The sequence below is a fragment of the Thunnus thynnus genome, chromosome 20, assembly GCF_963924715.1.
Source record: "Thunnus thynnus chromosome 20, fThuThy2.1, whole genome shotgun sequence".
Taxonomy (NCBI): domain Eukaryota; kingdom Metazoa; phylum Chordata; class Actinopteri; order Scombriformes; family Scombridae; genus Thunnus; species Thunnus thynnus.
Window position 1 is genome coordinate 23,401,899 of NC_089536.1, and position 15,681 is coordinate 23,417,579.

Consider the following 15,681-nt stretch of genomic DNA (forward strand, 5'->3'; position numbering starts at 1 on the left):
ACACTGACCTCCTCTCTGGGCTGAGGACGGCCTCCCTCTCCTGCCTGTCAGGGCTCCTGAACCGGCTCCTCTTCTCCGCCTTTCTGGCCTCGGCCTCCAGCCGTCGGGATCTCGGCGTGTCGTGGTGGCTGTACCCGTGGCTGCCCCTGTGGGTGGCCGGGTGGCTGTCGGTGCTGGTCACTGTGCTGCCGCTGGCGTCCGAGTCCAGAGAGCTGACTGAGCCGCTGATGTGAGAGCCGTTGGAGAGAAGGGAGCTGCCCGAGGGGAAGGGGTCGCTGGGGGCTGGGGAGAGGCAGCGAGGGACTCCCCCCAGGCTGGAGCAGGAGCCCGTCGGGGAGAGCAGGTCACTGGGGGGCTGGGGCACGGAGCCGTGCAGCGGCAGGCTGCTGCGGTCCACCTCATCGCCGTTCACTGAGCCCGCGTCAGAACCCTGGCCCACAGACGCACAGTCTCCTAGACAACAGTAACAGAGGATCACCTTTATTTACTTTTATATCTATGATGTCTGTTATCATCTCTACTGTCATTTTATTTGTGTGTGTTCATGTGTATGATATTCGCACTAATTTAATTTTCCAAGCACTTCATAAACACTATAGTTCTTCAAGGGAAGGTGTTATTCCTCCTTGCCTGTGGGTGGCAGCGGTGATCCTGGGGGCAGCTCAGCAGCGGTCCAGACTGCAGCCCCCTCAGCTTCTCTCTGGTTCAGCTCCTCCTGCCAGATGATGGAGCTGGAGTCTGGAACCTTCTCCGCCTCGGGGATACCAGAGCCGGTCACTGCTACCTTGGCTGGACCTGGCTCCTGCACACACGCATGGGAAAAAAAAAAGATTAATGAGAAAAATGAAACCATCTGACAGGAGAATCAGTACTGCTCAAGCTGTACAAGGTAGCCTTTCTGTACCTGGGAGGTTGTAGGCTCCACTTTGCGTTTCTTCTTCTGGTTCTGCTTGTTGGTTCGGGGATACACCACCAGCTGTTCGCTCCACCTAAAGACAGGCAGACGAGGGTGTTTGAGACACGTGTGTGTGCACATCCTACTCTATCCGAACCATCAACAGAGACATGGAGACAACATACCCGTTAATGATCTCTTTATTCTCTCCTCTGATGAAGTACTCCTGCTCGGGGGTGATGATGCATAAGGAGTTCTTCTGGCCCGTCTTGGGCTCGGCGTCTATGACGTCCGTACAGAGGTTCATGTTCACCGTGCCCTGAGGCAGCGTGCTTGGCTAGAGGAAAGAGAACATGACACATTAATTTGAACAGCCTTTATATTTTCATATATAATTTCACACATGGGTTGAATGAAAGCTGGTATGCTGCAGCAAAGGAAATAATAGCACGGTTGAGGAGTAACACACACGTAACTCAATGAACTATTACAGCACCAGGAACAGATATACACCGAGGGTAAAATATTAGCAGCGGAAAAAAAACGGACAAATGTGGAAAATATTTAAACGAATGCTTGAGTCACTGGTTTGTTTCCATCCATGTCCATCCGCTGGTTACTTTCCAAATCGGATGGGTGACTGCCCGACTAAACACTGATATCATTGCTATCACGTTTCAAATAGTTCAAAACTCAGAGAAGATCTGAGGGAAAACATGCCTCAGCGCCGCGCAATGTTTCACTGCAAGTCTCTTTCAATCCCTCATTCCTCATCTGCCTCTCTTTTTCAGAGGCAGATGAGGAATTGGGCCTGTACTGTATGGACGCCGCTGTAATCGAAGGCTCACCATGGTAACTGGGCAAATCCTTTCAGCTGTAGCACACACACTGGGTGAAAAGGGGAGATGACAGCAATGGGATGCCGGGATAAAGCCGCTTTGTGTGTGTGAATGTCTGTGAGAGTGTGTGATCAGAGAAGACCACAAACTGTGTTGACACGGAGGGACTTTAACTGATTTCACACGCAACTATATTCAACAAGCAAAGAGACAATACCGATGTAGGTTTCCTCTATGTCGTGTGTGACGAGATAATAGACACACATCATTTGAAGCTGATAACTTATTGTCTCGTTAACATCAGAGCATAGAAACCCCCTAAACTTCCTCTCAAACCTTCTGTGTGTCTGCTCTGAATCCTGCGGCTCTGTTATCAGGCTGTGCTGGGCTATGGCTGCTACAGATGTAAAACAGGTGCTGGTTCTCTTTTCAGCTCCTTTTAAGGCCACTGAACACAGATCCAGCTTTATTAAGATCTGCCTGAAAACCCCCGGGGGCTGCCAAATATGGCAATTACACTGCGTCGCACTTTAGAACTCAGACGCTGTGGAAGAATTTCCCCCACTTGAGAGAAACGATCGAGTTTGAGAAGAAGGGGCAGTGGCTGAAAACTGTGCGGAGCCTGAGCGGAATCTGCTGAGATTAACGTGTAGAAAGTTGAGAAGGTGTTCAGAAAGCGGTCGGGTATTCTGGTAGTACCACTTAAGCCCTTTTCAGACAGGGAGTACGCAACATTCAGCGTCATCAGTCTGTTGAAATAATGGTTTTATGGCAAATGTCATGAGAAATGATGGTTATGGCTTCATTCACATAAAATGTAATCTCATAATGGTCTGACCACAATTGTAGCAACATGTTCCTGGTGAGCAAGAGGATGAACTGTCTGGAATTATAATATCATGATACCAAGGAAGATGTTTTCTGTTTCTTAAATAGACTGCATCACTGATGGACTCATTAGATGATCATCATAAGTGCTGTTTCTAACTAGTGACTCCTAGTTAGGAGTTCCAGCACAGGAGGCACTGTCATCACCCTAATCCATTTAAAAGCTCATTCTTCTTGTTTTCCATAATACCATCCCTTTAAGAAACGGCTCCAAAGACTAATAACAGCGAATACATTTTCACCCTCCAGAGAGTAGTTCCACTTTAAGGCCAGTAGACATGAGCAGGAACGCGGCTCTGTTTACAGAGCTTCACTAGCTTGTTGTGCTACATAACACAACCTCTTGACATTGTACTGAATGTACAATGTAGTACAAAAAAAAACAACTACCGTACTCATACTCTTCAGGGTGAAGGAACGTGTCACCCAGTGCAATGTGTGGCTCATTGATGTTTTTAATTGTTTTTGGGCAACAATGGATGTGTGCGACACAGAGGCGTAAGTAAGCAGGATCAGTTTCATTGTTGGTTTGGCTCTGCACAATAACATTTGTTCACAATCGCCAGCTGCATCCTTCGAAGTTTTATCATTCAAAGACCTCAACAGAGTAAATCTTTTTCATGTGTGCAGCCAGGAGACCTTTCAGGAATTAAAAATGATTAAAACTGCATTACAACAGTAAATGAAATCTGGTTTAGTTGTTACTTTTAGGTGGAGCCTTGATTTCTAAAGTCCAGCTGATCCTGATCCTGAGAGTATAAAGCAACTTGTTGCTTAGAAACTGCCCTCTGCTACTGGCACCAAAACAAAGGAGATGTATCTGCCAAGGTTACCATTCAAACACAGATGAATTGTCGTGGATTTAATTTCTACACAACTGGTCCAATTTCATATCCTCCAATTGTGTCTGCCTTCCATGGGGCTGACTATTTTTAGCTTTGCAATGGGATATTATTAAAACTAACGACTTTCTCACACAGACTCCTCTTGAAATCTCAGCCGCTCCGGCTGACATGACACAAGAGGCTATAAAACACACCAAGAGACAGAACTAAACAGAGACAACACAACCCACAAGAGACTAACGAGTAAAATGCTTCATACTAAATAGAGGGAAGTGTCTATAAGTTAATTACCCCATGCTAAAATCTTTATTTTTTATTGCAGCTCAGGCCCAAATGTAAACTTTCCAAAAAACTATAAAAAAAAACGGCATGAAAAAACAATGGAGCCAGCTTTAGAATTAAGTGGAGTACACCCACTCCATAAATGATGAATCCACCAGGAAGCTTTTACAGGCCGAGCCAAAGGCAAGTCCCATCACAGCCAGCCACAGCGGGCTCTGGAGGGAGGACTGCTGTTTTATATGGTGCCTTCACACAGTGCAGCTCCATCAAAACTCCTCACAGACAAATGCCAGTGTAGCTTCTCATAAGGCTGTCCATGCTGGATTCAAACCAGAGATGCGGCTTCTTTTGACCGAACACGTGAATGACAGAGCCGCTTTACATTTTCTAAAATATGATGTAGAACAGAAGGAGCCCTGGAGTAAAGCGATCCCCCTCCCGACCTCTCCTTCAGCATGTTCTCATGGTCATTGACCTTTTAACCTTTAAGCTTTCAGGGTGGTCTTCCCCCCCTTTTCCATACTTCTGGAAAAATCTGTTCCTCCGCCACTGTCTGTCCGTTTACAATCTCATTTTGACTGGCCACGTATGTAAAAGTGATCTACTGACTAAACTATTCCTCTAACTTTTCAACTATCTGATACATTTGCACCACCAGTGCTTGCTGTGGCAGGCTGTGTGTGGAATGTCTGGGTCTGGGGCATATCTGACGTTTTTCTCTGTGGTTTTTAGGGGCTTGAGCTCCCTTTCTCTGGCTCTCTGTGGTCCCGGGGCTGCGAGCTCACTGCAGTTCACCAAATAAGGGCATTGGAGGAGGAATGCTGCTTTCGACGGGAGAGCATCTTTCCCTCTATTCGTGGTGAAAATAGTTCTGCTTTAAGAGGGCACTGCTGCAGATAGCACCCTGCTGTCTAGTGAGTGAAAAATAGCAGACGATGTCATCGCTCCCTGGACCTCGTTCTTCAGGATGGTTCAGATGTTTAGAGCATCCATATGAGAAAACAAGCCGATCCTCACTGATTTAGTAGAAATGTGATTTTACTGTTCAGCTTCATGTGATCCAGTAATATGGTGGTCCTCTGACCTTTGAATCAGTATCATTATCATAATCATATACATAAGCAAACATACTCTGATACTAGACTAACTAAAAATACAAATAAGAAAAGAAATTAATGCTAAAATGAGAATAACATAACCTTATTATCAATGACCCTAATAACAAGCTGATAAAAGTTATTCCAGTCCAGTCAAGGACATCTACAATCTCAGATCAAACATACTGGAAACCTTAACAAAGACACAAGATACACACATGTTCACAATTTTAAATAATTCGATGCTTAAATGTACATAGAAACAGGTTAAGCTTGCTGTCATCATTCCTCCTGTTTATACTGGCCATTAAAAGATCTCTTCCATACTTGATTCCAATGGAAGTGCTGAGGGACAAAATCCAGTCTTTATTTTGTGTTAAAATATATTTCAAAGTGTATTTGAAGTTATTATGAGGCTTCAACAGTTTGAATTTGATAAATCATCTGAGTATTATCCAAAGTTCCAGTGTTTTTAGAACTAAATGTCCTCTTTTAGTGTCTTTAAACAGCGTGTTGTGCTGAGCTGTGGTAGGAGGATAGTAACAAAAAGAGAATTTTGTACTAAAAAGACTATAATTTTGGAAGATATCCACTTGATCTGTGTAAATCAAACTGCTGAAGCCTCGTATTTGCTTCAGCTTAAGATATATGTTTGTACAGAAGGGAGGACGGTGAATTATGTTTGCCATCTCTTATGGTGAAATTGCTTTATAAAGAGATCTCTTTTGGGTCAGTATAAACAGGAGGAATGATCACAGCCAGCGAAATCTGGCACCTGACTGTTGTTTTAAGACAGACCTGAAAATATGTGAACCTGTCCTTTAATGTACCCTTCAATCTCTGATCATTTCTCCCACGGAAGGAACATTTGGATATTGCATTTGTTTTCATTAGGAATTATTGAATCAAGCTCAAGCAACTGTTTAGTTTCAACGAGGTAAGATCATGTTTAAAAGACACTTTAGAGAAACAAAAAAGGACAAAACCAGATCTCTTCTTGACACACAACATGTCAAGTGAGATAAGAATGTTTAAAAAAATGTCCAGTTTTTTTTTCCCCTCATCAGTCTAAGTGGATGGAGAATCAACTACAATGAAAATATGCTGATCTCTCCTCTGATCTCTCTGCAACAGCTATCCATATGAACAAATGTTCAATTGCTAAAAGTCATGAAAAATGTGCTAAAGTAATGAAAATGTCCCAAAAAAAAAGTACAATCTTGTCATCACAAATACTTATCTTGAAGAAAAAAAAACACATTTCACTGCACTAGATGCTTCTCTAATCACATCTTGAATATGTTAGAGGGTTGCGGACTACAATCAAAGTCTCAAGAATTGTTTTACTCTTGCGTAAGCACAAAACACGTAGGTGGAGACATGACTTCAAGAGCCCATCAAAGTAAGCACGAACCCTGCTGAAGTGTCTTGAGATAGCCGCTATTAAACGTGGAGCTGGAAGTAACGACATGTGTGCATGCATGAACTGTGAAGCATGAACAGCTTTGGTGTGAGAATGCTGGTCTGTTAATGAACAGCAATAAAAAGCAGAACAGTGATAATGTGATCAAAAGAGTAATAAGACAAAGAGTAGGCGGGTGTGGTGTCTATAACAGCCACATGAGAGGAACGGGGAATATGAACGGCCTCAAACCAATCATATCTGCCTTCCACTTGTGGCTTGAGCCATTGGGTAAACACTGATGAGTATGATGTGATGGAGACCATTAAACGTGTTGTTATCAGCTCCGAGGGTTTGGAGGGTTGCTATCCTCGGGGTCCTGAGCACAAAGCGGCCATTTCCCTGACCCAGTTTTCCTGTCTTGTGGAGCAGATGAAAAGACCGAAGGACAATGAGGCAGACAGTTTTGGAATCACTGTTACAATGAGAGGAAAACACAACTGCACACCAGCCTGGGTGTCACTGGAAACACATTACACAGTGGAAACGCGCACACGCACTCATGCGAACGCACCACGTTTCCTCCCATTATCATCACTGACAACACAAAGAGATCCACCGAATGTGACTTCAAACGTCTGGCTTACACACGGAGGGACAGTTGGCCTATTACAAAGTGGGATCATCTCCTTTCTCCTGACTGTCCTAACTTATAGGGACACACCTGCTGTCTCTCAAAAGCTAGCAAAGACATAAAGTCAAGTGAACCTAGTATTTGAAAACTGTTGCTAACCTGGAGTTGAGCTGGTTTGGAAGAACTTGACCCCAGAAATGTAAGAAACCTGCGTTTCATCTCTACGACGCATGTGAAAGTAAATGTCTGTGTGTTTCTGACGGGCTAGCTGGTAGTGTGTGGCCCCCAGTGTTTACACACAAGCAGTCTAATCTCCAGCCTGATCAGCCGGTATGGGTTTGGTCACCCGTGTCACATTCCCCTGGCGACACACAACCACCACAAACACAGGCTTACAGTGGGCACCGAGAGGTGACTTCCCAGCCTCTCTTTTCCCTCAGACTCTTTTCACTGCACTTCCCAACGCTTATTCAGGAATCTAAGCACAAACACATGTCTACCATGGTGCTATCTGTTTCAAATGTGTACAACCAGCATATTTTGCAAATTGTATATGAAATACTGGCACTACAGAAAAGTATAATTCTGCAGCACCATTGTTCTTTTCTTTAAGGAAAGCCCTGCTTATCTCTATTGCTCCATTTACCCCTCCATGAACCACTGCTATGACCTTCCAGTGGGAAAGTTTCTGGTGATGTAGCACATTTTCAACACTGCTGACTTTGTAGCCTTACGTTTTTGTCACCCCCCCCCCCACCCCACCCCCCCTCCAGATAAGCCTGCAGTATCCTCATCACATTCCCAGGCAGACATGAGGACACACTACACACCTGAGCAGCAGCAGAGACAGATGACACGTTTGATAAAATGACACTTATTATTTTTCATCTTGCCCTGCAGAAGCAAACACACTTGTCAGATTTCATTTAACGGTCAGACATAACAACGAGGTTTAAAGCTGGAGACACGCTGTGACGGATTTTCCAAAATCTGGGGGACATCACACATAACAAGGGTTTCATTAAGCCCACAACACATGTTTTGAGTACCTAAGTACAAACAAACCAAGAAGAAGACCGAGCAGCAGCTTGTGCTGTGCACACTAAGTGCCAGAGGAAGATAAAAAGATGTGGCTGAAGCTGTGGCTGAGAGATGAGTAACACTGGATGTAACCAGAAGTAACATTAAGACTTTTAACATAAAACTACTCTCTAAACTATGTCACTGGTACCCGCAGTATACAGACAATGACAGACTGTAAATGGCTGTTATTGACTGTTATTGACCACTGATGCATGCGGGACACATGGCAATAATCTAACCATGTCTCCAAAACACCCCGATGACACCAGAGATGTCAAGATTATATCTTCTCATGGTAGGAAGAGGCAAAATCTGACTACTAGTAGTAAAGATACCCTGAAGAGTTTTTGACCACCAACACCACCATGTCCTTGTATGTGGGTGTGTCTCTGATTCATTAGTATCTTGTGCACCCACACACAGATGCAGTGTGTGCGTTCAGGCTATTCCACTGATCAACAGTCAATGGCAAGAATGTGTGAAAAAACAGAACAATGTGGCAACAAAATGGAGGGAAGAAGATGACTGCCAGCTAGTAATCGTGGATGTAAACACTGCAGTGGGCTTGCCACGGTAGGAGGTGGGACCAACGTTACACAGTTTTGGGGAATAAACCGATTAAATTACTTGCCGTCCACTCATACCATCATTTTGCTTATTTTTATATGAATAAAACCCATTTAGTTCATTTTCACGTATCAGCGCCCATGTTCATCAAATAAAAAAACTCTATTTTGTAAAGTTTTAAGTGTATTATCAATACTTAGTCGGACGACAGACGCTACAACTATAAACTAGTGTCTGCTCCGTGAGTCTGCAGCAGCAGCAGAGTCGCAGCAAAAAGTAGCAGAGTGAGACGTCTGTCCTCAGTCTGCCCTCTGCTGCAAACAAACGTAACGCTAGCTGTTAGCGAGCAGCTGCTCTCATGTCTCTGTGCTTGTTTTTGACTGAAACTCTGCCGCTCTCTCTGCCAGCTCAGCCTGCTCTGTGTGTCTCTCTCCAGATGGCAGGCAGGTAGCTCTGGTTCTGGTTCTAAGCGGCGGTCGTCCTCTGGCTCATCCCTGCATCTGTGTACACCGCAGACCAGCTGCACAACAGCCTGAAGCCCGCTATCACTAACTCTTAAGTAATCCAAGTAAGAGTTCTATGGATGATGTCAGACGCATATCTTATCTTGTAAAATGTGAGAAATATTTCACACCGTGGCATCCCTACACTGCAGGGTTCAAAATTTGGTTTTACAAAGGAATAAGGAAGAAAAAGCAAACACTTTTGAAACAGTCTGAACGATCACAGCTGCATTAGAACACAAAATATTGAAGTGTGTAACCTCCTCACTACAGGCTCATCAAGGGACACATCAACCATCCACCCTGACCGACCAAAACTTGTGCCAACTTGATCCAGTTTTGAAAATGAAGAGAATTGTTGCTACAACCGCCCTGAAAGCCACAGAGCATATCCCTTTAGGCTCGGTTTCACAACCTCGCTGCTATGGAAACGAGAGGTGCAGTACTTACCGATTCGTCCAAGGCAAAGCGTAGACAGCCATGTTCGTACAGCACAAAGAATCTCCGTTGCCATTTCTGTCAGAAGAAAAATACAGTGTAAGAGCAGGCCAGAGAGGGTGCGTTTAAAAGTGTTCTTTGAATACAACCAATGAAAAGATTGACTTATTTGAGAATAGATTAAGGCTGAGAGGTTTCGTCTCACTTTTCATGGAGCTTGTGAAGTATTCCATGAATTAAGGGGAAAGAAAAGCCAATACATGCATATGTAGAGTACTGTGGTTGTATATCTCTTTCATGAACAAACATGCAGGCCCATATGCATGCTCTTACCCGGGATCTCTGCATAGGATTGTCAAAGTCAGTTCCCTCAGGGGCCAAGCACAGCCATCCGCCATAAATAGGTTTAGCCTGTAAAAGAGAGAGAGAGGGCGGAGAAAAAGAGCAATTTAGGTAATCATTAAAACTGGGAGAGAGTGTGAGCTGAGGGGGATGGGAGAAATAGAGAGGGAGAGATGGTGTAAATATGAGAGAGAGAGAGAGGGAGAGAGAAGCCTTTTGGGGTCCAGATGTTGCCTCTGTTCTCACAGTACATTTCGCAGCCACACAAAACCAGTTAGTGAGCCTTTTGGTCCAATCAGCCTTGTTTGATGACATGCTTGAGTGACTTTATCTCCTGTTTCCCCAAAGCAGATGAGACCAGTATGACGAACTCGGACGGACTGACTGACTGACTCAATGGTGGCATACTCAAAACAAACAATAATATATCTAAACACACACACACACGCACACTCATGATTCACCTATTGGACTGGTTTGACCAAAAACTACCTCGGTCCAATGGACACCGAAGAGTTCAGAAGACGTGGAAACATATAAACACAGAAACGGTTGCTCTTTGCTCTCCGTCACCACACGGTCTCTCTGCTTTAAGTGTTAACCATTAGCGAGCAGCCGTCATACTCCCCGAGCTCTTCCACAGACTTGACCTCTGTCTCTACTGGAAGGTAAAAGGATCTGATTATTAGCCGACTACTCTAATACTGGCCTTGTTACCGCTCCTTGTCACTGCATGCCTGCCATAAATCTATACATGCCTTGTTTGAACCTGTATGGACGCGCCTATGAAGGCAGTTTTAATGAGCTGAAACCATTAAAAAGGGTAATTTTGGTGGTGCACCGTGTGTGTGTTGCACCCTGGGTAAATCAAATCAGTCTGGTAATTAGGCTAAGAATGACAAACAATTTCACTCATGTCCTGCACAGAGACAGACAGCCTGAGAAAGGTACCAACTGATGAAACAACCACTGTGGGAAAAGAAGAAAAAAAAAAGGGAGCAGCTGTTACAGAAACTTTTTAGGAGGAGCAATAACACATCCCTGCTCATGCTCACACACTTACAATAACACTATGGACCTTACGTCTTCTCCACTGAACCCCTCCAACCTACACTGCTATCCTCAGAGAGCCTGTCAACTTAAGGCCACATCCAAACTAATGTGGAAAATTTAAAGTAATCTCAGCACCATTTACTCTCTCATCTGTCTTGACAACTGCAAGGTAACCAGTAGGATTTGTACACTGCACGGTACACTGCTCTCTGCACTGGCACACCTGCAGTAGTCGAACTGAAATGAATGAAGAGGGTGTGTTTCTGATACGGTGCTGTTGTCAGCGTGATACGCGGACACCTTCACACATAGTTCACACTTTCATGAGTAGATGATGAAATTTATTAGTCATGCAGATCCTCATGGCCACATAGATATGGAAAGCATACAGGTTGATTTATAGCTGTGCGTTAATAGATTACCTAAGCATGTAGCCTTCACATGTGACTGCCATTGTTATGTCGTAGGTGACGTGTCAGGGTTATAGAGGTTACGGAGATACCACGCGGACGTGGCAAGAACTGTGATTTATCTGTTTGGGCTCCCTTTTGTTTTCTCCTACAAACTTCTGATGCCATTTGAGATTGTTGATAGTGAAAACAACACTAAGGAAGCAAAAGAAATGCCCTCACAAAACATCTCCACTGTGAACCCTCTGCTCACTGCAACCACCACTCTGTCATATTGAACGAAAACAACGTAAATGCTGCGACTGTGTGGAATAGCCTCATATTCAGTAATGGAACAAAGCAGACTTTCCCACCGTCGATCGTGCCACAAAGTGAATGAAATCATGTAAACATAGTCACTGTGAGGAATATAAATAAAGCACTATATATAGCCTGATCACGTATAATACATCCGTCTAGTGTTGCAGTGGTGATATCGCCTGGAGAAACCCACACTGACCCATAAATCAAAACTTTTAATACAACTAAGCATACACATAACACAAGTATTCTCACTGACATATCTTTCTGTTGCCACATCACTGCAAAACTATTAATTGAGCTCATAAATGCAGTCTAACAAAAGGCTAAGAGTACTTCCTGGCTGGGCAAATGTTCAATCAACTCTACAGTTGTTCTGGGACTTGACAGCATAAATAATAATTTTATCAATGACGACACAGTATTGTTTGATAGGTTACAGTACACAGACGAATTAAATACGCAATCATGGAGACAGATGACAGAAAGTTGGCTTTGCTGCTACACGGAAGTACTCAACGATGTCTTTGAAGGCTAGCATTCCCACATCAGTGTCTTTAAAAAGCTTTTTCCGCTCAACACAATGTACCAGTATTCTCAAATCCACTGAGAAGCGCGGTTTTAAAGCTGTTTGCGAGAGGAGGAAAACACCAGCTTTGTGTGGATCAAAGGCCAAAACAAAGAGAGAAAAGGATGTGTCTTTAAATGTGTCCACATTATCGCGAACTCGATCGTGGTTCTAACTGCAACTCAGAAGAGCAGGTTCATTCTAGCAGGGGGGCTGTTGTCACTGACCAGGCTGGTGGGTGACAAAAACAAACACAGCTGGGTGTGACACAAGGGGACCCATGTGAAAGTCATCCCATTATCACAGCAGTGATCCTAAATACAAAAGGCCCTCGCATAAACACTGTATCTAGCTGGAACAGAGCTATAGATATGAGCTATAGTCTATCTGGCACGCAGTGTAGCGTCTATCCTTCTGTGATGAACTTTGAGAACAGCCTGCAGTCAGTAACTGCCTTGAAACATTTGGTATGTGTTAAAGCTATAGGCTCTGTTAAGTTTGACTCCGCTCTGTATCTGCTGCTTATAACCTCGCGTGGTGGGATGGCGAACAGCCGACTCTGGGAACCTCTGCTCTCGTTTCCCAATCCAGCACTTCCTTTCTCTCCCTGTGACTCATGCTCCCACTCCTTAAGTCCCATCGCATCCCTGCCTGTCTTTCTCCGTCCCTCCCACGTACATGTAAACCTCAGCCTGCCTGCATCCTCCATCACTGTCCTGCCTCCCACCGCCTCACCCGGACAGTGTGATCACTTAAGTCCGACAGTACACGAGGAGGGACATGAAAAACAGTTCATGTGATAGAGTGAGAACCGTGACAACAGAGTTGGAATTGTGGGGAAATAAAAAAACTCCTTTTGGACTACATTGACTGAAATAAAAGAATGCACTCGGGCTCCAGCAGCAGCCCCTCCCCCAGCCCACCTTTTATTCTAGCTGTGTTGAACAAAGAGATTGTTTATATTGGATACTGTCCTTCCGACGTTCAGCTCTCTTCCCATTGCATAACTTTTCCATGTGGGCTATCTGTTTCAAAGTAGCATTCTCCAGCTCTCTTTAAGTTCTGATCAACTTGCATTTAATTTAGGGTTCAAATTCACTTAGCTAAATCATCTATTCATGGTGTTTTAACAGCATTACACAGCCCTGCTGGAGCTTTCTTTTCACTAGGTTATTGAGTTTATCTCCTCTAAGTCAGGCCGTATCCATTTCTGAACACTGGGAACAGTTTACAAAGCCTAACCCTCACCTTGGGCCTGTTGAACAAGGCTCAGAAGTTTAACACTGTTTATATGACATTACATAATGCAGCTTTAGGCCAGTAATGGCCTGGTGCGTAGCGCTAAATGGTTTGAGGACTGTCCAGATAGAATCCTTACAAAACCTGCTTGTGCAACTAAGCTCCCTGCTAACTCTTTGGATAGCTGACAGACTGGAGACATTCTCAAAAGGCTGTGGGTGACTGGGACAACAGTGATGAGCAAGGACCAGGGGCTGTAAGCCTCTCTGGTTCTGTGGTCGGGTGTCGTCATACAGGCTGCTGGAGAGAGTGTGAGCCAGGTCATAGGGGGAAGATTAAAAGGAAGTGATGTAACCCTAAGCTGCATATCCTGACTCAGGAGTCTTGCATATGAAGGGTTAACCTGCAATAAAGTCAGCGCAGCAAGCGAGACACACTTTTGTAAAGAAAGCAAGTGTGCCCCCACACACTCGCAGAGGTGAAGAGGATGCTGACGTTGCTGTTTGGCTCTTAAGCCATGTTCAAGGGCCCATCTGGGCCTCATCGTCTGGGATCAATTACAGGATACAACAGAGACTAAACTAATGATCTGAGAGAGAAAGAGCGACTCAGAAAACATGCCTATAATGCGATCGCTGCAGCTGACTGGAGCTTCACTTTATCTTTGCTCCACTCATCTTCGGTCGCCCATTAGCTCCCACTTAATGATCACTAGTCTGCCTCGGGTACACACTAAAGACAAACAACTTCAAATAAACAACAGCTGAAGGTTATAACACAATCAATCACAGACACCAAACTGGCAGGCAAATGTAGCCATACTTAGGAGAAATCCACAGGAATTCACTTGCACCACAGTGGCTGTCACATGGAAAGAGAATGGAAGAAGTGAAGAAACAGAGATGTCTTGTGTTTCAGTCAAAATAATCACTCCATCTCAACTTTCTCTTCACCACAGATAAAACTGCACTGAATGATTCAACCGCATACAGATATGTCTGTCTCTCTAATGGACATCCTGTTGGATAATACAACTCAACTGTGATATCTAACCCATTAGGGGAGCTGCTTTTAACTTACAAAACTTATACATAATAGATATGAAAGGAAACGAGGCGTTTTCCAGCTACAAGCGCGTAGCTGTCAGCCAACATTCCCATGAGCTGCTTCAGAAAATAATTATTTTTCACTTTTCCATAGTTTGGCAGAAAGGTCAGCTCTTGAGAGGGTTATCTTAGCTGGCAGTCAATTAACGTTAAACTATTAAAAAGGCACTGGAGAATCTAAATGTTATTCATATTATTGCCATGACTGTTACATGTAACATTTTGCGTACCTGGGTCAAATCCTGATCCGTCAGGAGATGCAGCTCCCGTGGCTTGAAGCAGTTCTGACATTTACTTTTATTGAAGAAGTTAGCCTGGAATTTCCTACAGGAGTTTTCTTTTGCGGCAGACATGGTCTTTCACCTCTGTTGAAACTCTTTTCTGGAGGACTTTTGTCAACAGTGGAGTTGTAATCCCGCTGTTCTCTTGTGCGTCTCTTCTATCCCAACTTCGAAAAAGCTCCAACACTCCGACACATTTTCAAATGTAAAAAAAAACGGGGGGTTGAATTACTTGAGGACAAAATCAAATCAAATCAAACGCTCCCTTTGTCTGTTTAGTCGTATCCAATTATTGCTTCCCAATAAATAATTAGCTGCCATCAAGCCAGCCTTCCCATCACTCAGTCAGTGATGAATGCTTTTCTGTCCGTGGCCTGCAACCACAAAGCGGAGTGAGAGAGGTGGCTAATATCCTGTTAGCTTGCCAGTGGGCTTCCAAATCAATAACGTGATGGCGTAAGCCCCCCAAAACAACATTTGCACACAGGTATCGCCTTCAAGCTCCGAGGCGATAGAGTCCATTAAGTAACATCAGACTCCCATGTGAAGGAACCAGCCAGAAAAGAAAGCTTGCAGCCAGACAGCCAGCTATTATCCCAGTCGCAGCAGTCAGTCCAGGCGAAGTTCATCCAGTGCTCCCCTGCTCTGCTCCGGTTAGCCCAGTTAGCTCGCAGATAGGCTCGCTAATGAAATCCTCTCCTGCCGTCTTCAACTTGACTTTTACAGAAGAAGAGACGGTCCGAAACCCGAACTGTTCATGTGCCTTTCTCCCAGGGAGAGAGAGCACCTACCGGCCAGTCACTGGTGGCAAAATGAGTGTTTAGAGGTTTGGTTCCATAACTAGCTTGGTTAGCAGCAAGAGGTTTATTTTCTTCTTTCCCAGCGGAGCGAGAGAGGGGGGAGTAGAGC

The 15,681-nt window shown here is 44.4% G+C and overlaps 1 protein-coding gene across 2 annotated transcripts in view; it reads right to left on the reverse strand.

Moving 5' to 3' along the window:
- Nucleotides 1–15,681, reverse strand: part of mprip (myosin phosphatase Rho interacting protein) — a 40,685-nt gene extending 25,004 nt beyond the window's left edge. The window contains exons 1-7 of one of the 2 annotated variants that reach the window (XM_067577159.1): nt 14,722–15,681; nt 9,807–9,884; nt 9,486–9,551; nt 1,081–1,232; nt 905–989; nt 631–802; nt 9–453 (exon numbers count right to left, since the gene is read on the reverse strand). In XM_067577159.1, coding sequence (XP_067433260.1) covers nt 9–453; nt 631–802; nt 905–989; nt 1,081–1,232; nt 9,486–9,551; nt 9,807–9,884; nt 14,722–14,844 — 1,121 coding nt within the window. In that variant the 5' untranslated portion in view covers nt 14,845–15,681. The remainder of the gene's footprint in view (nt 1–8; nt 454–630; nt 803–904; nt 990–1,080; nt 1,233–9,485; nt 9,552–9,806; nt 9,885–14,721) is intronic. The other variant, XM_067577160.1, reaches the window with a different exon arrangement.